Source organism: Gymnoscopelus microlampas (genome assembly GCF_963454915.1).
Source record: "Gymnoscopelus microlampas genome assembly, chromosome: 10".
NCBI lineage: Eukaryota > Metazoa > Chordata > Actinopteri > Myctophiformes > Myctophidae > Gymnoscopelus > Gymnoscopelus microlampas.
This window is the reverse complement of record NC_139947.1, coordinates 18,045,142-18,070,141: the sequence shown is the minus strand read 5'-3', so window position 1 is coordinate 18,070,141 and position 25,000 is coordinate 18,045,142. Positions and strand designations below refer to the sequence as shown.

Here is a 25,000-nt window from a genome sequence, read left to right as displayed (position 1 = left end):
CAGGTTAACCACATCTAGAGTTCACACATTGCCGATTCCACCAATATGCCCATATATCGTCACCTTGCTAAACTAATGGCCTAACTCATTTTTGGAGGAAAATGATATTTTTGCCTAAGTCAGCTCCTCATGACACTGGCCACCTCTGGTCAAATCGCCCATCTCCTAATTGAAAAGGATCATGCTGTTCCCTCCCCTTTTAGTATAATGGCCTATCTCCCTAGTGTGACTTAGGCCAAAATAGGCGTGTTTTTTTTTGGCCTGAGTCACTTGTTTTTGTGACTTAGGCCAAAATAATTGCCAAATGATTTTGACTTAGGCCAAAATAATTTGGCCTAAGTCAGGTTTAATCCTAGTTAAACCTATTTAAATCTCTTATGTTACATAACTGACGGACAGTGTTATTTTTATTTTAATAATTTGTTATAAACATTTTGGGTGAATTGATTAAGAAATATCATATAGTTTTGTTTTTGGATCCGTTTTTTTTTGTTTCCTGAAAAACTTTAAAAAAATGACATCGGCCATTAGTTTAGCAAAGTGACGACATGGCGATCTTTGTATCTGTCAGTCCTTGTCCCTTTTTATGCCCATATATGGGGATCCCTGATGTCACCAGTATATTCCCATTTATGGGCATGCCCCCTTTTGAGACCATATATGGAACTGTCTGATTAGTTTGTGCCTGATGCCATGACAACAACACATTGAGGTTAGAGAACACTTCATATTTGGGCGTAGCTGCATTAGGAGCTCATTCTCGTTATGGCTGAGTCATAGTGACATGAGTGTGATGACGTGGTTCGCCGTCGGTCCTCCCTTAAGCCAATTTTAATACAGGATACAGATTTGGGATAGTTAGGCTTACAATTATGAAAAGATACAGGCTGTGGTAAGGAGTAGGCATTTAAGGATCAGGTTCAGACCTTATGCCTGATTTATACTTAATTGTGTGCCACTGTTGTACACCGGAAATCTTTTTGGCTTTAACAGGGAAAATAGAAGAAAAACAGAGGAAAATTGTCGTCCTAACATATATTGATGTCCACACAAGTATAGTAATACAAACGTGTGTGTCTGTGTGTGTGTGTGTGTGTGCCTGTGCGTGGGTGTTTGTTCACACTTATGGCCCGTCGTCTGCATTCGCCCTACGGCAACTAATGGCCGCCGGTAGGCCACAAGCAGGCGTGGTGCAGCGAGTGTGGGACTTCCTCATGCATCATGGATGCGTGTGTCACACGTCCTGGCCGTGGGAAGGACAGAGGACCGGGTCTGTGTCCAGCAATGTCCAGAGAGGTGTTGTGGTTAAAGACCTCGTCCTCCACACAGACACGTGCATGTCAGTGGAGCTCAGTCACTGCCAAGACCTCACACTGATGTTAGTCTGTGTGTGTGTGTGTGTGTGTGTGTGTGTGTGTGTGTGTGTGTGTGTGTGTGTGTGTGTGTGTGTGTGTGTGTGTGTGTGGTTCACCTACCAGTCCACTTCCCTGTGGGATGAAGTGTGCACGCAACACATACACTCTCACACACACACACACACACACACACACACACACACACACACACACACACACACACACACACACACACACACACACACACACACACACACACACACACACGCACACACACACGTGGGCGCGCATGTACAAACCACCAAATCCGACATGTCAGGGAGCAAATTGAAAATGCCAATTTCACTTTAGCCTCCCTCGCATGGCGTCGCTTCCTTACGCCTCATCCTACCACTTAGCTCATGTGTAAATGAATAAGCTCTCCTCTCCTCCTCTCCTCCTCTCCTCTCCTCTCCCCCATGTGTTATTTTTTTCAGGCTGCAGATATGAAATAGGTTCTCTACATTGAATCGCGGCAACACTGTGCGCTCTAGTTACAGTAATGTATGCAATATACAGTGAATTCCTGAAGCAGAATAATGCGTAATGTCATTCCCATATATTACATTGTCATAAAATCAATGTCAGTTGTTTACATACTTTCTCTCCTATTTCTCTCTGTTTAAATGTAGTCAGTCAAGTCAAGTCCTCTTTATTTATACAGCACCTTTAAAAACAACAGCCGTTGACCCAAAGTACTTTCCAATCAAGGATGACCAGCAACAACATGATATCCATATAAAAGCAGAAATAAAAACAAGCAAAATGAGACCCAAGTAACTCACAGTAGAACAGATAAAAACTAAAACTAAAACATATTTCAAAAATAGTTAAAAACACATTTAAATGCATTTTGTGGAAGGACAGTGTGTACATACTGTATAAACCATGGGGCCAGGTAGAAGAGGTGAGTCTTTATATTTATATTATATATTATTTAAAAATGTCTCCAGTGGGGCAGGACTTAACCACTTAAAACCCCCATGGTCGACCGGAGTCCCTCAGGGCTCTATACTAGCCCAAGTGCTCTTTTTCAGCAGCGCCCTGCACATACAGCAGACACTCATTAAAAGCTGGGAGCTGACCAGTACAGCCACAGTCTCCACTGGGGCAGTCCCAGCTCAAGGGCACTTCAGCGATGTTGGGGAGGGGTGAGTGGTGAGCACTCTCATGTGGTCCGGGGAATCGAACCAGGAACCTTCCGACAACAAGTGTGCTCCTCTAACCTTTAGGCCACCGGTGCCTGAATGAAATGATTGAGAATATGTTCTATATAATGTATATGAATCAAGTGTTGTTTGTATTATTCATTCTCTCTCTCTCTCTCTCTCTCTCTCTCTCTCTCTCTCTCTCTCTCTCTCTGGGGGACAGTATGACTATGAGGGCAGTGACCTCAGTGACCTACCAGTTGACCTGTCTGTGTTGTGGAACGGACACTTTGTCATCGACAACCCCTTCGACATCCAAGGTACGTACAGTAGGACACCTCTCTCTGTCCGTATGTCCTCTCCTGCCTGTCTATATGTCCCTCTATTGTCCTTATGTCCTTGCCTGTCCTCTTCTGTCCATACCGTATGTCCTCTTGGATGTGACACTGTAGCTCCACACTCCACATCATGTAATGTGTGTGTGTGTGTGTGTGTGTGTGTGTGTGTGTGTGGTAATCCATTTAGACCCCACAGCTCCTAAGGGCTCGGTACTATGCATTTCATTCTCACTCAACACCAAATGTGTTCACAGAATAAAACGCCATAGATCTACAAGCTCACGTTGTGCGCATGTACATCTGTTATCTTCGCCGAATGTTCACCCCAGGATAGCGACGCTAGGGTCCAACCGGGTTACGTAATACTGCTGAGCCCAGGCTTACCTTTTACACCAGTTACAACTTATAGTTTAGAAAAGTATACCTCTCTTCTCTTCTCTTCTCTTCTCTTCTCTTCTCTTCTCTTCTCTTCTCTTCTCTTCTCTTCTCTTCTCTTCTCTTCTCTTCTCTTCTCTTCTCTTCTCTTCTCTTCTCTTCTCTTCTCTTCTCTTCCTCATCAGCTGTGTTTGCTGTGACTTTGACCCCCCTCAACAGCAGACACAGCTGGAGGGAGGATAGAGAGAGAGAGAGAGAGAGAGAGAGAGAGAGAGAGGTAGGGAGAGGGAAGGACAGAGGGATGGGATGACGGAGGGATTCTTGCGGGGGTGTTGATGGATGAAAGTAGCAGGCAGGGAGAGTGACGTATGGATGCAGGGATGATGGAGGGATGATGGAGGTAGGGAGGGGACGAGAGGACACACAACAAATGAAGATGATGAACAGGTGATAAACGGGTGCTAATGAGCAAGGCAGCGCAGACACTTCAGATCTATTTTGGACATCCTGATGATGCTCTGTCGGACACTCAGCCAAACTGTTTGACCCTTGCTGGTAGTTATTAATTTATTTATTATCCCCACCAGGCCGGAGTGGCCGAAAGCGAGGGATCATGTTTTCACTCCCGTGAATATGTATGTCCGTCTGTCCCTCCGTCTGTGAACAGCTAATCTCGGGCACCGCTGGACACCCCCAGTAGGGGCAAGGAAAACCACCACCCCCCACATTTTCAATTCGGACCTATGGAGGCGCTTTAACAGGCAGATTTTTGGAAAACACACTCTTTGATACTACTCCTACAGATTGTGTCCAAAAATCATGCAGTACACATTATCTCTGTAGTCCTGTGAGCAATCTGCTCACAAGACGTTTTTGAGCGGTGCAACCGCTCCTATAAGAGGGTTTAGGACCCATCCATGGTGAAAGTTTTTCTTTCCGTCGTGAAAATGTGTCTTTCGCTGTGACGCCATGCTGTAGAAAACACGCCCATAGGCTAAGCTTTGCAGGACGTGGCTAGCGAGACACATGATGAAATTATCTTCAAACTTCGCAGACACGCTGTGATTGGCTAGCGAGACGCATGATGAAATTAATAATAATGTAAAAAGTGTAAGCACGTCACTTCGCAAGACGTGCTGTGATTGGCTACAGAGATGCATGATGAAATTAATAACTCATAAATATCACCGCTCACTTCACACTGGGTGTGATTTTTATATTCCTTTCTGATTGGCTACGATTGGCTTCCAAAGTTTGCGGGACTGGCCGTTTTGCACAAAATGCCACAAATCGGGAACGCAACCGTGAAACTTCCCACTAGGCCAAGAAAGAATCGCCACCCTACATTCTTCATCAACCTCATATGGTGGTACTATAACAGACCGATTCTCTTGTTGGTCTGTATAACACTTGAACCGTAGTTCGTACTAATGTATTTCCCCCCCCTGTAGCTCCCTATATAGGCCATGTTCTTTTGCACCTAACAACGTGTTCTGCCATTTTGTGTTCTCTTCATAACAACCTTTTTTTTTACTCCTCCTACAGTTGTCCAAAAAAAACTCACATTTTTGCAGTCATGCGATCACTATATATCTGTTCGATTTGGCATAACAGTATGATCTACTATACGTAAAGTATTTGTATCATTACTGTATAATAGTTATTACTATTGCTGTTATTATAACATGATGATGTACGCACACAGTTGAAAGCATAGCCATGCATTTTTCCCCCTGTGAGATATTTTGTGAGGAAAACTTGAGAGAATATCCATTTACTGTAGGTTAGAACTGATTGAAATTTACTTTGTACTTGACACTTTAAACTGACAGAATTGTATAAAGTGATATTGGTCAATTCCAAATATTATCAAAGTATTGGACAGGGTTCCACTTTGAGGAACTCTGACTTAAATTATACAAATATAACCAACTAGACCCTTAAGCGCCCTTTTGGTTAAATTGGTACACTCAGAGTTACAAATGGATGAATTAACGCTGAGGGTTTTTGCTGTGTAGACTATAGAGTACACACATATGGATTCACACACACACACACACACACACACACACACACACACACACACACACACACACACACACACACACGCACACACACACACACACGCACACACACACACACACACACACACAATCTAATATCCTCGTTCGTTAGTCTGACCTCATTTTGATAATTGTCAGACTTGCAGTTCATTTTGCATATTGCCTGTGCGTGCGTGCGTGCGCGCGCGCGTGTGTGTGTGTGTGCGCGCCTGCACGCGTGAGTTTGTGTGTGTCGCTTATCGGCTGTGACCCAATTTGGGCTTCCTGTATTACTGTACTTTTCATTACACAGAGGTGCTGTAAGGCTGCATTATCTGACAGCGAGTACATTACACCACCGTGGATTAAGTGCTCTGACCTCACAGCCATAGATAGTATTCCCTAATGCAATCCCCAGACTATGAAATCACATTACAACAGCGTATGTACTACTGTACATCCTGTGGCTCACTAATACTAACATGTTCCTTGTTTTGTCCACAACAATGTTGTTTATAGTTGGCACACTATCAAGCAGTGGTGTCTTAACCCTTTAAGACCTGGAACGCATCTCTGTCATTCTTTGATTCGAGCTAAAAAGCATTATTTTACACGTTGGCTATTCAAAAATAGCAGATCTACAAGCTCATAGCGCGGCACAGAGTTCCGCGCTATGAGCTTGCAGATCTGCTATTTTTGAAAAAAATCGTGAAAATGTATGCAAATCTTTGAATATATATTGTTTAAAGCGAATATTTTCAACTCTATTTTTTGCTTCTGGGGGTCTCTGGAACAAAATATTTTGAGATGGGGGTCGGCGGCCAAATACATATAATTTTTGAGGTCCTTGACATGAAAAAGTTTGAGAACCACTGATATAGAAACATACGCTTTTTCAGAAAACTGTTGGGATTTAGAAGACATTTGTAGAATCTTAATGGGTTAATGTATAGTCTACTGTCTGAATGGATGTTGTGTCTAATGTATAGTTGTCTTCTTCTTCTTTCGACTTATCCCCATCAGGGTTGCCACAGCGGATCATGAGTTTCCTTCCATCTGGTTCTGTTTTCTGTGTCTTCCTCTGTGACTCCTATACCTGCATGTTGTCTCTCAACGCATCCGTTAAACCTCCTCTTTGGCCCTCCTCTTCTCCCCTTCTCCCAATGTACCCATCATCATCTCTCCTTTTCACATGTCCAAACCTGAATGGAGGTTGTTTCTAAATGTAGTCTAGTGTCTTCATTTGTAATGTATCTAATGTGTAGTCTTCAGATAGTAACTATACTGTAATTAATGTAAGTCGTTGTACTGTGTCAGGCTTGTCAGCATTATTATATCAATTTCCATTTGTCTCTCATTAAATGTTAGATTATCGGTATCATAAACCAAACCGCTTTCCTTGGATGAACCTCATACTATAAGCATTTATTTATTTATTTATTTAGCTGTGATCAGAATGATCCTTTTTAATAATGACCACCTAAAACTTGTCCGTGACAGGTTTACTAGCAATCTGCCCGGTTGAAATATTCAGCACTTCTGTCAGGATTATGATGCAGGACCCGAACACAGGAGAACATAGGCAAAACTCAGAGAGAAAATTATGTTTTATTCCTCCAGCACAGCCAGATTCCAGAACCTAGGAGAAACAGGAAGGGAATCAGGCTTACAGAAACAACAAGCTACCTGTTCAGAAACAGGCTAACATATTGTACATATAATATCAAGCTAGCTACTATATATATATTTTTGTCTTTACTACCACAGTTCATAGTGAAGTGTACTTGACGTATATATGTGCATATCCGACTTCGACGTGCACTCTATTTTACTACCCAACTTTTACGATATAATTTTAGGCTCTCAGTGAGCCAGCCTGTCCATCACTCACACAGTCAGTCAATATGTTAATCAAGTCAAGCCGGATTTATGTTTTGTCACGCGACGGTGTTGCCCGCCGAAAATAGCCGATGCATAAGCTCACAACGCGTCGCGGGTGCAGCGCGTCGTGAGCTTATAGATCTGCTACTTCCGGCGAGCGGCACCGCCACACGACGGAGAATAAACGAAGCGTCACCAGTTGAATTACCTCTTGATAACATGATTGTGTGCTTTTGTATGTGCAGCATGTAGGTGATTTATTAAGACGGGGCCTTCACATTTCATGCTGCTGCCAAATGGAAGCCATTCAGAAAGTGGAATGGCTTTTCACTCTGGCGCTGTGTGGGCTCTGTCTGTTCACAGCGGCCAAGAAAACTTTGGCCAAAGTACAGGTTATGAAAGTGAACTTATTTGGAAAGAGAGAGACACACGTTGTCCTGGTATTAATGGCATCAGACCAGGGCTGTGCGTGGTTTGTGCAACAGCTGCCATACGCAGAACAAATTACACTTGTTAATTGTCTCGGCCATGCCGAAGGCCCGGGCCGGAAGCTATGTTTTCGCCCCCTGTCTGCCTGTCTGTCTGTCTGTCTGTCTGTCTGTCTGTCTGTCTGTCTGTCTCTCTCTCTCTCTCTGTGTAATGCACACAGTCAGGGAGCGGGTCATGGTGGCCTGCCGGTGCCCTGGTGTAAAGTGGGAATGTTAATGTAATTAAATCATTCATCTGGCTCACATTAATTAGCGCAGCACTACTTTTAAGCTTAGCTGTGGCTAATCAGATTATCCGAGCGAGGCCACCCCGGCAGACGGATGCGCGCTGCCGCACAGCCTTTTGATGTCTGCCTGGAGAGGAGAGGAGAGGAGAGGAGAAGGGAGGAGAGGAAAAGGGAGGAGATGAGGGAAGGAGAGGAGAGGAGACAGGAGAAAGGGAGAGGAGAGCAGAGGAGAAGATTATTTTTGTTCTTTTTCATGTCTTTCTCTAATGTCCTTTCTTGCCTTTTTTGTCACCCTGTTTCTTCATCTATCTATCTCTCTCTCTCTCTCTCTCTCTCTCTCTCTCTCTCTCTCTCTCTCTCTCTGTCTCTCTCTCTCTCTCTCTTTTTCTGTCTCTCCATTTCTGTGTTTGTCTCTTCTCTCGATCAATACCGTTTCACCGGTTTTCTCTCGCTCTTTGCTCTCACATTTCTGTCTCTCCAATATTCTATCATTCCTTTACTTTTTCCCCTCTCTCTCTCTCTCTCTCTCTCTCTCTCTCTTTCTCTCTCTTGCCCTTGGAGGGACATGCCACCTCTCTCCATTTTCAGTTCATTACCGATAACAATTGTGTTTCACTAATTCTCTAACAAGCGTAACCTCCGATGTACTCTTTCATCTCCCTCACCTCCCCTCTCCTCCTCCTCCTCTACAAATCCCTCTACTTAGGTGTTATTTTTGTTACTTTTAATTACTTTTTGCACCTTGCAGAATTGAGGCGATGTTTTGTACGTGACGAATGTGTGTGTGTGCGTGTGTGCGTGCGTGCGTGCGTGCGTGCGTGCGTGCGTGCGTGCGTGTGTAAGATGGTCAACTGCACCTTTCAACACACAGTAAAGTCCTCACTGTTAATTTGAAGTAGCAATCCTCAAGTTTTATGTCCTACCCTGGATTTCAACCCGGGTCTCCTGCCTGAGAGACATATACCGCTAATTTAAGATAGCATGTCCTCTTGGCCAGGGGAAATATTGTGCAAATGAGCTTCAGGCAGTACTACTTAAAAGGAGGTGGGGCTTAGTATAGATCCCTGAGGGACTCAGACTCCAGTTAATGAAGTATATAGGGTTTCCGTGGTTAAGCCTTCGTCATACTTTGATGTATGACAAATAGAGAACATAAGCGATAAAAGATTTGTCATGTTGCGACCTTGGAGACCTAATGTTCACTCTTTTTCTCCTCCTTTTCTTCAAAATACCCATTAAAACCGGGAAAGCATCTGTGTCATATTAGATTTTAGCGTTGGCTATTCAAAAAATAGCAGATATACAAGCTCACAGCGCATCACTTCGTGCCACGCTGCGAGCTTGCATGTACATCTGCTATTTTTTAACATTTTTGAAAGATCTTGTTTTATTTTTGAACAATTTAGCATTTCTTTTTAACACAAATACTCTCTTCTGGGGGTCCCTGTCAAATACATATCATTGGGTCCTTGGCACAAAAAAACGTTCAAGATTACAACTGATTTAGAAGGCATTTGTAGAATCGGCCTCAGGTCTTAACGGTTTAACCCATTAAGACCTGAGGCCGATTCTACAAATGTCTTCTAAATCCCAACAGTTTTCTAAAAAAAGGTATGTTGCTATATCAGTAGTTCTCACACTTTTTCATGATTGACAAGGGCCCCCAAAATGATATATATTTGGCCGCCGAGCCCCCATGTCAAAATATTTTGTCCCAGGGACCCCCAGAAGCAAAGATTTGCGTTAAAAGCTCGCGCTACGAGCGTGTAGATCTGCTATTTTTGAATATCCAAAGTGTAAAATGATGCTTTTTAGCTCAAATCAGTGACACATATGCGTCACAGGTCTTAATGGGTTAAATTAAACGTACTGGGCTCTACAGACATCTATGGGATGGTCATTCTGATGTCCATGTATGTCCCCCCCCCCCCCCCCCCCCCCCCACAGCTCACCTGTATAAATGCCGGGCCCTGAGGGACAGCTGTGGGATGTGTCTGAAGGCCGACCCGCTGTTCGAGTGCGGCTGGTGCGTTCAGGACAGGAAGTGCTCCCTGCGCCAGGAGTGCAGCAGCGGCGGGGGTGGTCCCTCCTCCTCCTCCTCCTCCTCCTCCCACCTCCTCCCCGCCACCCTGCAGGGAGACGCCACGGCCGGCTGGATGCACGCCACGGCAGGGAACAGCCGCTGCACCAACCCCAAGATTACCAAGGTGAGAGAGAGAGAGAGAGAGAGAGAGTCTTTTGTCAGTGTGTGGGATTTCACATATCGTTGCTGTCGGGCAGAAACCTATTATCTCCATATTTTAACTTGTTGTGGTTTTCTGGTAAATGAACACCCTACGTACCTGATCTTACTACAGCGTCACACAGAGCTTGTAGATCTGTTACTTTTGAATTTGAATCCTGAAAAGTAACAGTTTTTCCACCCCGGCAGAGACGATATTTGTGTGTGTGTGTGTGTGTGTGGTGTGTGTGTGTGTGTGTGTGTGTGTGTGTGTGTGTGTGAGAGAGAAAGATATTTAGAGAGTGCGTGTGTGTGTGTGTGTGTGTGTGTGTGTGTGTGTGTGTGTGTGTGTGTGTGTGTGTGTGTGTGTGTGTGTGTGTGTGTGTGCGTGCGTGCGTGCGTGCGTGCGTGCGTGCGTGCGTGCGTGCGTGCGTGCGTGCGTGCGTGCGTGCGTGCGTGCGTGCGTGCGTGTGTGAAAGAGAACATTTGTGTGTGTGCGTGTGCGTGTGCGTGTGTGTGCGTGCGTGTGTGAACGCTGCGCGTTTGGCTACTTTTGGTGTAGAGGAGGAACAAAAGGAGCAGAGCAACTACAGATCCCTGGGGTATGCCACAGTGAGCTAAGTGCATGGGGGTGTAAGGGGTTAAATGTGAATGTTCATCAGTACATTTCATTGGTTGGGAGGTTTGTCACCCAGCAGTCTGCTCACTAGAGACAGCGTTGGCACTGTGCATGTATGCAAATCACAAGATATGTTTCATGTTTTTATGCCCAATTCAGTCGTTGCCAATTGATTCCTCAATGTTCAACCTTTTTCACATCAAGGCCCATTATTTATTCAGCATTTGAGCCACGGACCACCGTTTGATGAGATCTAGACTCTCAGACCCAACACTTAGAATATTTTGTTGTCGTTGGATAACATTTTGTCCACAATTCCATGCTGTATTGATGTTGGTACCATTAGGAGAGATGACAGGCAAACGTTGATCAAAATAACAATTCCTTAATTAAGTAATGTAGATGTTTATCAATAATTTAACTCTTGAGAGCGTAAAATGAAACCTAATGGACCCGTAAGGGTCCATTAGGTTTCATTTTACGCTCTCAAGAGGTAAAGATCTACAGTACCTTAATAAGGGTCCATTTGGTTCCACCTGGAAGTAACCCCCTCAAGGACCACAGGTGGTCCCCAGACCACTGGTTGAGAACAACTGGTATAGACGCTCGACAAAGCCGCATTATAACCAAATGGACCCAAATGGTCCATTTGGTTCCATTTGTACACTCTCAGAGTAATGGGGGTCTAGGGCCTAATGTGCATACCAAACTGGGGGTCCTTGAAATGACAAAGTTTGAGAACCACTGCAATGTATAACTTGTCTTGTTGAATGTCAACATTTCTGAATGAAGAAATCGTTGCATATCAACGTTTCCAGATGTGTGGACCATGTCGACATCTAATTTCCCAAGTACTACAGTACGTGCAATGTAGAAGTAGATTACAGAGCCGATTACAGGGGCGCCATTTGGGGTCCCCAGGGGATGGCACCCCTTAGCGTTCACATGAATCCACAATTTCTCCTCCTCTGAACTCTTTTGTAGATTTGGCTCTTGCGAGTGTGTATGTTTGCACGGGTGTGCATGCATGCTTGCATGTGTGTGTGTGTGTGTGTGTATGCGTATATATATGTGGCTGTGTTTTGTGTTTAGGTGGCTGTCAGCCACTCTCACATCTGTTACGTTCCACGTATCTCGCAGGGATTACTTTCCAAAGTCGGATCACCGAGGCCCCAGATGGCATCGCAACGCATTGAATCCATGTAGCGTTTAAGAAAACAATACAACAAGACAAAACACATTGATCTTATCGGGAAATACAGTCTCTCAGTGTCAGATGTTTTCACGCACGCATTTTCATTTTCGTCCGCATACCCTGGAGGGACGGGACCATCGACTGTTTATATCCCGTAGGCCGGAGGGACTGTGCTGGAATTGCTTGTTAGTTCTCTAACTTGCCTACGATATATAACATGAATAAAGCAGAATATATACAATATATTATAGCTAAATAGATACAGGAGGAAAGGCTTATTGTGCTGTGCTGTCAGGTGTTGGCGTATTTGTGCTTAAGGGGAGTAGGAAGTATTGTTGCTATGGAAACGGTAAATGGTGTCCGCTCGTCACATGGTTGTGGACTGTCCAGTTGTAGGATGCTGCAAACCACAGTTTTGGGGAATCTGTTGCAAGTTTGAACTGAGCTCATTCTAAGTCTGCGGTGCTACGTCATTTTGTTTAAAAACGATTTTTACTCTCACTTTTTTCTGACTGATGCCATCCTATTGCTATGCAGAAACGCATAATGGCAAAGTATTTATTTTTTCCCCCTGGAAATTGGGTTAAGTAAAAACTGTAACACGATAACACTGAGTTTTTTTCTGCGTCTGTGTGTACTGATCAGTCACATCGTTCTCCAGATACAGACACACACACACACACACACACACACACACACACACACACACACACACACACACACACACACACACACACACACACACACACACACACACACACACACGCACACCTCGTATCTCCAATTAGCCAATCAAATCCGTGCTGCTGCTGCTCATTACGGTGATTCTGTGATTTGTTCAATCAGAGCAGAAGTCCCAGTGTGTGAACACCTGTGGAGAGATGTGGATGGAGGGGGCCTGGATGGGGGCCTGGCGTCACTCTGCCATGTCTCCTCCACTGGAACCCCCTCCTTTCCTTCCCGAGATTGACAGACAGACATAAAGGAGAACAAGGACTTTAGCTGCTGTTCGTGGTTGTAAATAGATATGTGTTGCTAATATTAAAACACACAGGCAGTGGCGTTGGTACCTTGTCACAGTAAAGCCTGATCTATACATCGTCGAACCGTACGCATTGTCACTCCCACGCCGTAATACAGTAACGAGTCGAGAAAAATCTACTGTCACATTGTACGTTGGACGCGACAGGCTCCCCCGCGCGATGTCTGTTTCTGCCGATTTGGCGTCCTTCTAGTTGCAGAACCAATAGCCTTGGTATTGTAAATCCTGTCGTCCTCGTCGACACGCGGCGCGACAGGAAAAGCGTGTCGCATCAAATGTCCGACGCTTGGTCAGATGCATAAGATTTGCATACAAGATTTTTCAAAAATAGTAGATCTACAAGCTGCTATTGTATATCTGACCTTGTATATGACCTTGAATATCTGCTGTTTTTGAATAGCCAAAGTAAGTATAAACTAATGGTTAAACTGGTTAAAATGTAAAATGACAGATGCTTTATAGCAGTGTTTAAAAAGAATTGTCGCTAGTGTCTGTCTTTTAATTTTGACGCTCGCACTTCATCTTTTCACTTCACGTATTACACAGAGTATCGTCGCCTCTCTCTTTCTCTCACTCTCTGTTTGGCAGGAGCTGAGGTATCTATCTGTTTCTGGGTTTCTCTGTCTATCTATCTCTCCCCATCTCTCTCTTGTGGTGTCTCTCGTCCGTCTTGTCATCTAAATGAACAGGTGGGGAATTTAAGCCGGGTAATTTCATTTAAAATATTAGATGATTTAACCGCAGCCTCCTTCTCTCTCTCTGTCTCTCTCTCTCTCTCTCTCTCTCTCTCTCTCTCTCTCTCTCTCTCTCTCTCTCTCTCTCTCTCTCTCTCTCTCTCTCTCTGTCTCTCTCTCTCTCTCTCTCTCTCTCTCTCTCTCTTAAATGTAGCACTTGCGCTTCGTCTTTTATCACAAGTATTAAATTAGTCTGTCTGTCTGTCTGTCTGTCTGTCTGTCTGTCTGTCTGTCTGTCTGTCTGTCTGTCTCTCACTCTCTCTCTCTCTCTCTCTCTCTCTCTCTCTCTGTTCTATGTGTTTTTTGGCAGTGCCTCTCAGCAGTGACTAGGAGTAATGGAATTGTGCTTCTCTGGTCTCTCATTGGGTGTGGCTGAGCCAGACGTCTGTCTGTCCAATGAGGACCCCACATTTAACGTCTATGATCCCCACCCACTTTGCTTATCTTCTCAGTCATTCTCTCTCTCACTCTCTCTCTCTCTCTCTCTCTCTCTCTCTCTCTCTCTCTCTCTCTCTCTCTCTCTCTCTCTCTCTCTCTCTCTCTCTCTCTCTCCCTAGCTCGCTCTATCTCAGATCTCTCCCACTGCCTCTCTGCCCCTCAGGAGAGAAAAAAGTAAAAACACAAAAGTTTGAGAGGAGAGGAGAGGAGAGGAGAGGAGAGGAGAGGAGAGGAGAGGAGAGGAGAGGATTTAGTTAGGTTCCCTCCTGCAGTCCTGACACAGAGAAACTGTGATTGGCTATGGAAACTCAGCACCTTGTAAAATATACATGCTGTGTGTGTGTGTGTGTGTGTGTGTGTGTGTGTGTGTGTGTGTGTGTGTGTGTGTGTGTGTGTGTGTGTGTGTGTCTCATTGATCGGAGAACAGCAGCGTGTCTTTTATTTACAGGAAGATGGGGATGAAGGTGAGGATAATGATGATGTTGGCAGCTCGTAGAGCGAACGCAGTCGTAATAAATATGTGATGATTCACAGAAGCTGCAGCCATTTTAAAGGAGAATTTCGCCCGACCGTTTTCTTATGATATTATGATATCCTATACGAGTGGTACAGTACAGAAATGTCATAACTCAATAACAGGTCCGCCGCAGTTAAAAGCCCGCGCCTATGGTGCGTGTGCCCGACCGGAAGTGTCTCAAAAGCACGACTTACGGTGAGGGACATTCTAGAGCGACATGTTGTATAGTGTTGTGTCCACTGTAAACATCAGATCTCTCGCGAAAAAACGTTTACAAAAGCTATTAGAATACACAATTTAAAGCAAGCACCATAGGCAAAAATTCTCAGAATTCAACAGACAAAATTCGCCTTTAAAGTGAAATGACAAAGAACACGACTTGAGTCACCTCGGACGGTTAAATTAACCCTCTAGGCCTATATATATAGTGTTTTGTTTTTGGCCTAATTCCTCTTGTATTTGTCCTCAACACAATTCCACTACCTTCACTCCCTCAATCAGCATTTTTTTTAGCAAATGACATGTGACAATTGAATTGCGAAGATACAACAGTAAATAATATGACTAGGTTTTCTCCAAATTGTCCCCTACGTATGCACCCCCCCCCCCCTTTCTACTCCACCGTCATTAGCTGCAAGTGAAACGTATATTAAAGATGCAAGAGATTGAATGAGAAATTCACAAACAACAGAATTGGGGCAACTATAAGATTCATTCTGTGGTAGAAATATTTTTTTTTTTTGGCCATTGCCGGAGGGAGGGAGGGGGGGAGAGAGAGAGAGAGAGAGAGAGAGAGAGAGAGAGAGAGTGTCACTGCTAAGCAGGATAGACACTGTTGGCGACTAGCAGCTCATGAACCTGTGAGATATCCCTCTCAAGTGTAATATATAACTTAAGTCGCACTTTTATGTTCAGGTAATCTCTCTTGACATAATCTCCATTCAAGTCCAGGTTCTGTCACAGCTGTGCACATTGGCTCACTTTAAAAGTGGTCGATGGCTCTCTGTGAATTTCAAGTGGCTTTGACAAATCGTGGGTTGAGTCGCGGGGAGGCTCTTTGCTAGCTCTGCAAATCTGTCTCATGAACAGCGCTCTCATCGCCGCTCCAATCCCCAAGAGGGAAAGGGCAGGTTGTGAGGGATATCGCAGCCACGGTGACACTTAGAACTGAATATACACATCCTAGGAAAACAAACCATTTTGAGACGCATGGCCTCTGTATTCTAGCTTGTTTTATGGCTCTGTCAAATGACCACAGCCACCTAAAGGCTGGTTTATAATTAGTCGTACGGCAGTATATACTTTTGTGCATTGTATGTGCAATCACATAAACAGTTTCCAGCTTGGTTAATTGGCACAACACACTGTTGCAAGAGCTTTCAGAAATGCTGTCAGGCAGAAACCTTGTATGTCCAAACCCGGAACCTTTTAACACATTGACTGCCAGCATTAAAACGTTGTTTTTCGCCCCATACCATTTTTTCTTCTTTTTTACCTTGTAAACAAAAGGTGTTTGGGGGTGGGGGAGGGTCTCCTCTATCCACCAGAACACTTTTTTTTTTAACCTCGATCGGCCATTTTGTTGCTACCGGTTGAATAAGGCTCGTTTTCACCAAGAAAAGAAAAAAATCCGAGCCAGGTGTGTTTTCCTACAACTGATAACATAGGAGTGGACGGAAGTGTCATTTTTTGGGATGACGTCACATCCGTCCATTCCTTCTCTCATAGTCAATGGATCATTCCTAAGTTGTGTTAGAGCGCCCTCTTGTGGAATAAAAAAAAACATATTTTTTGAAAGGACGTCCTTGGCAGGCTACTGTTGGATTTAAAAGGATGTTTTAAAACTAAAGTACCTGTGTTAACCATGGATGCAATATAGCTATTATTTAATCACAAGCTCTCGTTAATACTTTTCATTGGTTCAATATAAAATGCACTTAACCACTTTCAGCTTCACTTTCAAAGTATCAAAAAAATAGGCTCACTACGTGTCGCAATGTGACGCGTTGTGAGGTTATAGATCGGCTATCTCCACTCTCGTATGACGAAGTAGGGCATTAACCTTTCTGCCCGACAGTGAAAGAAAGTTCAAAAGAAGAAATGACAAAAAGCAGCCGTAACGAGAGAGAGAGAGAGAGACAGAGAGAGACGGCGGGCACGTTCCTTCCTTTAAGCGAGGACGTCTGGGCCAGCAGGCAGGCAGACAGACAGCTCCAGCTAGCTGGCCACTGGCAGAGAGAGGAGAGAGAGAGAGAGACGCTGGCAGAGCGCACTGACAGCCCCGCCGCCCAGATTGATGCTCATCCGACGCGACCGGCAGCCCTTTGGGGTGACTGCTGCTATTCTAAGATGTTTTTTTTGTATTAACCCATTCAATCCGGTGAACGCGTCTCGTGTCATTTTAGATGTCTTTGGCTATTCAAAAATGGCAGATCTACAAGCTCATAGTGCGGCACCGAGTGCCGCACTATGAGCTTGTAGATCTGCCATTTTTTAAAGGAAACATTTGTAAAATATTTTTGTTCCAGGGACCCCCAGAAGCAAAGATTTGAGTTACAAATGTTCGCTTTAAATAATATATATTCAAATATTTGCACACATTTTCATTTTTTACCAGATCTACAAGCTCATAGCGCGGCACTCGGTGCCGCGCTATGAGCATGTAAATCTGCTATTTTCTAATAGCCCAAAGAAATCTAAAACGACACAGATGCGTTCCCCGGACTGTGTGGGTTAAATACGTGCGGCCATGCCAGGCCCTGGGCCCACCGAACTATACAGTCAAGTTCAGCACCAGTTTGATCTTGATGAGACGAGACGCTGAGGGAGCAGGTTAAAATGGCCGTGGTCAATAATGCTAACAAGGAGATGTGATTTGTTTCCGCGAAACACAATAAGACAAGAGGATGTGTTTCTTCTGCTGTGGATACTTGGATTGTAGTTGTAAAGGACAAAAGCGTGTCTTGTCCTCTCTCTTTTCTCTCTGTCTATCTTTGTCTCTCCTTCTGTGTCCGTGCCGTGTACGACAAGCACTTTAACTAGAATGATAACTATGCAGTGCATCGTTCACAATTGTCTTTGTTGGGGGCACGGTGGCGCAGCCGGTAGCACTGTCGCCTCACAGCTAGAAGGTCCTGGGTTCGATTCCCGCCGGGGACGCTGTGGGCACTGGGGGCGTGTCCTCTCCTCCGTGGTCAACAGCGCCTGTACCCTAGGTGGGGTTGGCGAAAGGGCCTTTCTGTGTGGAGTTTCCATGTTCTCCCCGTGTCTCCTAGCGCCCGCGGCCTCACAAAAACATGCTGGTCGCTATACCGCCTCCCCCTTGATAGCCGGGGTACATCCTACCTGGGAAACTCACCCCTGTCAGGTGGGTGATAAGAAGGCTAGTTGGCTCTCATGCGTTGAAGGAGGGATGAGCTCGGCTCTGGGCTCCCTAGGCTGGCAGGGGGAGTGTAGCGCCCAGGATTACTTAGACAATTGGCACTGGGTGAAAAAGGGTTTCATGGGATAAAACCCGCCCCCCCCAAAAAAAACAATTGTCTTTGTTATAGTTGAAGTGTGGACCCTGCCATACACTTGTGTTGGAACGATTGTTAAAATGATATCTTTATAGTTATAGTTATTGGTGTAAACTCTCTCCCTCTCTTTCTCTCTTTCCCTGGGCAGTTTTTACTCAACCAGTGTCCAAGGAAACTAATTAGAGTATAGCATATGTACAGTATGTGCCTCTCGCTTCTCGTAGGCTATAGGCAGATATCGGTGCAGGCGTTTGCCTTAACCGCTGTAATATAGACGTCCTTTGGGTGTCAAAATCAGAATGCAGAAGAACACACCTATAGGCCCCCCGCTCCGCATCGATCGACCACAATGTGCAGAGCAACTCATGGAATAAATAGTTAGTTGTAGGCTCAGGTGTAAGTGTAACTTTTGTGAACGTTGCGACCCCAGCCGATAAGACGTGCACGCATATTTGAGCGAGCGAGCGTACACACACACACACACACACACACACACACACACACACACACACACACACACACACACACACACACACACACACACACACACTCACACTCAGAAAAAGAGTGGGAGAGTGCGTAGGAACACCTAGCAAATACACACACGTACAATATTTTTACTAGAATTTTGTAAATAATACATCACACCTTTATCGATTCAGGGTTTGCTGAAGTGCTGTCTTTTTCCCCCACAAAGCACTGCTACACACTCATACTGTATAGGTCTACACCAGTGATCTGACCCTGTGCGATCGCGGTCTTCAACATAGCGCTAGCCACCAGGGCAGTTGGAAGGCGAAGTCCGTTGCTCTGATTTTTTGGTGGAACAGGAGTTGTCAATTCACTCCATGTGCCTATGTTTCCCAGCAGCATGCATTCCGGTTACTACCTGTGTGCGATGCATAAAATGAGATGCAGCTCTTTGGATGGACAGCGAGAAGGAGAGAGAGAGAGAGAGAAAGAGAGGTTGAAAGTGAGATTGTTGAACCTCAGCTAGGGGCCAGGGCTATTCCAGCATGGCTGGTGTTGCACTCGGAGCTCAAGCTAGTTGGTTATTCTGCATGGCCGTCTGTCGTGTTCCCTGGGGGACTGTATTGGGCAGAGGTGCATCAATTATCCATCAGGTCTGTAGGCTGCCGTTCCTCTCCGCTCCACCACTTCAACTTTAGACTTTTATCCACTTTCATGTCAGTCAACTTCATCTTCGTTGGCCGTGGACATGCCACATTGCTGCTTCCATTTTATTTTCTTAACTGAAATTAACCATTTAAGCCCTATATATTTTATCATATGATAATAGCTGATCTACACACGTTGCGAGCTTTATATAGATTTTCCATTTTTAACATTTGTATAAAATTTTATTTACATTTCTTTACCCCGCACTATAACAACATGCCCATATAGGGCTGCCAGGTTGAAAGTGTTTGGATTCAATGAAGCAGTACTGGGTCTCAGGTCACACAACAAATACGATAATTCAGCAAAGGCAGTTCATCATAGTCTGTTAACAGTCTATTCCGCTAACCTTATTCCCAGTCATGTGCGCGTCTGGTATTCCCCTGCTTGCCTTTGAACCCATTAACTTGGCAAATATGGATTACTTGGGTTTTATCCATGCATGTCTTAACAGTATTCCCAATGGGAAAACATGAGGCCCTAAGCACCATTCCGGTTTCTAAACACATTAAAATTTCCAGAGCTGGGACCGGTCGCTTCCATGGAAATGTGATTCCCACCTGAAATGTCCTATTCCCAGTTTTTCTGACCTCTTGAACCAATTAGCTCTACTTAAGGCTCCCTTGTTTGCTTGAGCGTTAATAGTTTATTCCCAGTTGCAGTGGTGGAAGGTAACTAAGTACATACGTACACTCAAGATAGATAGATTGATACAGTAGATAGATACTGATTTGGACTGATCAGATTTCCATAGCTCATACAGGCATACAGTAAGGTTAGTTAAAAACACAAAAAGAGGGGGCACAGGTTAAAACTGAGAGAAGATATAAAAATATATATTATGAATAAGCATAAAAAGCATTAAAACGGTTTCATTGGCAATAATAATCCTTTGCTATTGCACATGGCCCATCTGTAACTAAAACTATCAGTCCAGTTCATAAGCCTAGCTGCACAAGTTGGTGCACATAGACCCATAAATAACTAAAAGCTAGTAGTCCAGTTCAAGAGCCTTGCGGCTGGTCATGGAGTTAAAGAGCCTAATTAAGTACTGTATTTACGCAAAATTTTGAGGTATTCGTAATTTACTCCTTACTAATTCAAATTTGTAATACTTTATACTTCTACTCCACTGCAAATATAGTACTTTTTACTCTACAATTGTTTTTGACAGCTTTAGTTAGATTTAGTAATTATTACTACAAGACATACATTAAGTGATAAATGATTATGTTATAGGTTAAGATACTGTCAGGGAGACATCAAGCTCTCTAGTTCTGACTGAATATTAACGAGAGTTTTATTAAAAAAAGAAGAAAGATAATAAACGAATGCATTCAGGACGAACCAATCTTTATCAGAGCAAGAGGGTATCTTAAGCTTGAAGCTCATTAGCCACCACTTGTCCCTGACCAAAAGAGTGAGATCAACATCCTGTTAAGTCATCTGTATATAGACCAATTAGATAATATATAATGAGCACTAATAAGCTCTTCGCAGTACCTATGTTCAAAGGCAAGAGCATTCCGTTCTTAGATAAGGAGTTTCGACTCCTCACACACTGCCCGCTGAAGGCATCGTGACCTCGTTAAACCTAACAATCCCCAGGTTTGTGCATTTAAACTCTGAAATGCACAACAAAGCACATTAAAATCAGCCCCACCTTTACCAGTTGCAACATTAAAATGATGCAGACATTAAGGCATTACAAATTACTTCTGCTGGACAAACCGGTTGGGAGAGCTATCCCATTTCCATATCAGAATTGCCTGTCATGATATTCCCAGTTACAGTGAACATGTCTCAGTGATATTCCCATGCAGTTTTTTTTGTGTGTGCGCTTTTTTGACCCCCTTTTCTCCCCAATTTAGTCGTTATGCCAAGTAATTCCTCCCCACACACATGTGTGTGTTGTCACTGCTGTTGTATCCTACTGACTCACCTGCTAGTGAGGAGCCCCCACTGGGAGGACGTAGAGCCTCATCCCACTCCTCCCGCCAAACACTCCTTGCTGACAGGTGCCGCCCGCAGCCCGTAGGAGTAAACTGGACACTGGACACTGTACCACTGAGCAACTGGGCGCCTCCCTCTCAGTGATCATGTCTCAGTGATATTCCCAGTTTCAGTGAACACGTCTCAGTGATATTCCCAGTTTCAGTGAACATGTCTCAGTGATATTCCCATGCAGTTTCAGTGAACACGTCTCAGTGATATTCCCAGTTTCAGTGAACATGTCTCAGTGATATTCCCAGTTTCAGTGAACATGTCTCAGTGATATTCCCAGTTTCAGTGAACCTGTCTCAGTGATATTCCCATGCAGTTTCAGTGAACATGTCTCAGTGATATTCCCATGCAGTTTCAGTGAACATGTCTCAGTGATATTCCCATGCAGTTTCAGTGAACATGTCTCAGTGATATTCCCATGCAGTTTCAGTGAACATGTCTCAGTGATATTCCCAGTTTCAGTGAACATGTCTCAGTGATATTCCCAGTTTCAGTGAACATGTCTCAGTGATATTCCCAGTTTCAGTGAACCTGTCTCAGTGATATTCCCATGCAGTTTCAGTGAACATGTCTCAGTGATATTCCCATGCAGTTTCAGTGAACATGTCTCAGTGATATTCCCATGCAGTTTCAGTGAACCTGTCTCAGTGATATTCCCATGCAGTTTCAGTGAACATGTCTCAGTGATATTCCCATGCCGGCGTTCCAACCACATTAACAACGTTCCCGGTTTGAAGCAGCTCCCAGGCGTAAACCCAGGTCATGTGGTAACTGTTACCACGGCGACCACAGTGAGGTGGCCGTGCTGCAGTAGCGTGTGTCTATAATGTTAACGTGCAGGGAATAACCCCCGCTGTAATATTATGGGATGTGATGTGGTTAGGACAGTATACTGTATGTGAGAGCTAACACCCACACTGAACCAAGACCTAACTCTTGAAAGTGTACTCATGTAACCAAATGGACCCGTAAAGGTCCATTTGGTTACATGTGTACACTCTGAAGAGTTACAATTGGACACATTTATACTGAGGATTTTACACAAAAGTGTAAGCAGCTAAGGAAGGAAGGAAGGATGCCAGAAAAAAAGGAAAGAAGCAAGGGAGGAGGACAAGATGAAAGGAAAACATAATAAAACTATAATAAAGTTGACCTACCGAGCAGCAGGTTGAGTTATATGGATTTTGCAGCTTTACATAATATGATTTAATTTACATATATTTGAAATACATGTTTCAAATTACTTTTATTTATTTTTATTTTCTATTTGGATATACAGTACTTGCAACAGGATACATTCACATTGGGGGTTATTTTGCCTTTAGGTTCCTGAAACATCTTCCACATCCATAGACACTTTGTTGTGGTCAGTTTGATCAATCTACCTCCCTTAGGCCTGGTTTATACTCTGGCGTATGACGGTGTGCGTCGCATGACGAAAATAGCCGGCCTAAAAGCTCACGTTCCATATTATTGGCTATTTTTAGACGCGCGACACCGCCGTGCGACGAAGGCTTTAAGCCTGGCTGTTTTGTGGCTAGCTGCCAATCACTGAGGTCACACGCTGCTGTGCCTCTGTTGGCATTTTGTGGTTCCACTTCTAGATTAACTTGGCACTTGTTGTGGGGGAAAAGTCACAGCTGCTGGCACGGTGCCATAATGACAGTGGGCTGGCTGGGTAGGGTACATGGGGCCTCTTGCGCTCCGCCTTTCCCCTTATGCCTAAACCTTTTTGGCGTTTTTTTTTACTATTTTGAAAAACATTTTGAAATACTTCAAATAGCCAATCTACAACATTGTCGATGTAGATTGTCTATTTGAACTATTTTTAAATGTTTTTCAAAATAGTAAAACATGCCAAAACAGTTTAGGCATCAGGGGTAATCAGGCGGCGTGCAAGATAGGGCCACTAGCGCCTATAGATGTGGTCATGATGGATTAAACAGTGGTGCTAAAATGGTGTGCCGAGCCACTCTGGTGTTCCGTGAGATGCCGGCCATGTGTGCCTTTTTTGTGACAACTACACATTGTTGCTGCAATACAATACCATATACCATACCATATAAAAACGTATGAACATGTTTACTTTGTTGCGTAATACAGAGGCAATTTCTATACCCTAAAAAAAACGTTTTAACCACTTTTTCTGGTCGCCCTAGTATTTTATTTGTTTTTATGTTGCTTAAATTTGAAGGACTTACTGTATGAAACATTATTTTATACATTTAACAAAGGTACAATATAAATATATTTATGTTTTTTTTTTTACAATTTGGACCACCTCTATTTATGCCATAGAGGTATGTGGTCCACTGTTGGAGAAACAGTGGGATAGCCTATCTTAAAGTTTCCAGAACAAGTCCTAGCTGCTGTCAGTGTGCCATAATGGCCGCAGGCTGGGCAGGCTGGGTGCGTTAGTGCCTATAGATGTGGGGGTGATGGATTAGACACCTCCAAAGTGGGGTTGCGGTCTCTCTTCTGCGCACCGGTGTCTATCTTTGACATTCTTCACAGTTTGGGTCCTGCATGCATGTGGTCGAGGTGTCATACCTTCAAGGCTTCCAAAAAAGAAAGAAAAAAAGTCTTTAGATCCCGGTTCCACACCACGCTGGCTGTCCATTACAAGCCCACAACCCCTGGAGGCTTCTCTCTGTGTTCCAAAGGTGTCTGTGTCCAGTTGGCAGGTATAGCGCTGCTGACATGCTGGTTGCGAGTATGCTAGCATAGTCCCGCTCTCTCCCTCGGTGTCTCTCTGGCTGGGTGGTTATAGTTCAGCCTCCATGCCTCTGTGACCCATCTGCTTGCTAGGACGGAGCCAGGAATCAGATATAAATGCATAAGGGCGGTTTGGCATCCGCAACAGAGCTATCTTGGGAACCGATGTCCACTTGAATGATGGAAGGCTCACATCCGGAAACAGACAGGTCAGGGCTCGTGTACATTTGCCAATTCATGGTCCACTTCCAAAAACTTTTGTTTGATGGAACTTCAGAGGGCTGTACCGTCGAATGCCCATTAGATTCTGTATTATGTCTGTGGACTTAACCATTTAAACCCTCTATTCTCAGGAAAAAACGTAACTGAGTTGCAAATGCAACCCGGGTCTGCTTTTTTTTTTTTTTACGTCAACACCAAATCTCTTCGCCAAAAACAGCCGATCTACAAGCTGACGACATGTCCCAACGTGTTGTAGACCCCCCCCCCCCTCCCCCTCTAAAACAGTGGTTCTCAACCTGTGGGTCGGGACCCCCAGGGGGGTCTCCACATAATTGTGGGGGGTCCCCAGATGACAGTGAAGTGACAATTTAAGAACTTTGAAGACCTTTTTAATACCTAAAAAGAATTACCATCACAGCATCAAAAGTAATCAACAAACTATACTATAAAAACTGGTCAAACATTGGCCAAATTGTCAAATAATATAAGAAAGAGGCAAAACATTTGAAAATAGCCGATCTACAAGCTCACAGGCTTTGGGAGCTTGTAGATCTGATATTTTCCACAATATTTATCTGGGGGGGTCCCCAGTTCAAATAAGATTATTTTGGGGGGTCAGAGCCTGAAAAGGTTGAGAACCACTGCTCTAGAATATGGATTCTGGGGTTCAAGTGGTTAAACTCATTGTTTTCTTTGGTGGCCT

At 44.2% G+C, this 25,000-nt stretch overlaps 1 protein-coding gene across 1 annotated transcript in view; it reads left to right on the top strand.

Moving 5' to 3' along the window:
• LOC311054112 (plexin-A1-like) overlaps positions 1-25,000 on the top strand; it is a 323,060-nt gene that overhangs the window by 197,678 nt on the left and 100,382 nt on the right. Inside the window, exons 12-13 of the mRNA XM_084069992.1 lie at positions 2,766-2,862; positions 9,841-10,100. Coding sequence (XP_083926118.1) covers positions 2,766-2,862; positions 9,841-10,100 — 357 coding nt within the window. The remainder of the gene's footprint in view (positions 1-2,765; positions 2,863-9,840; positions 10,101-25,000) is intronic.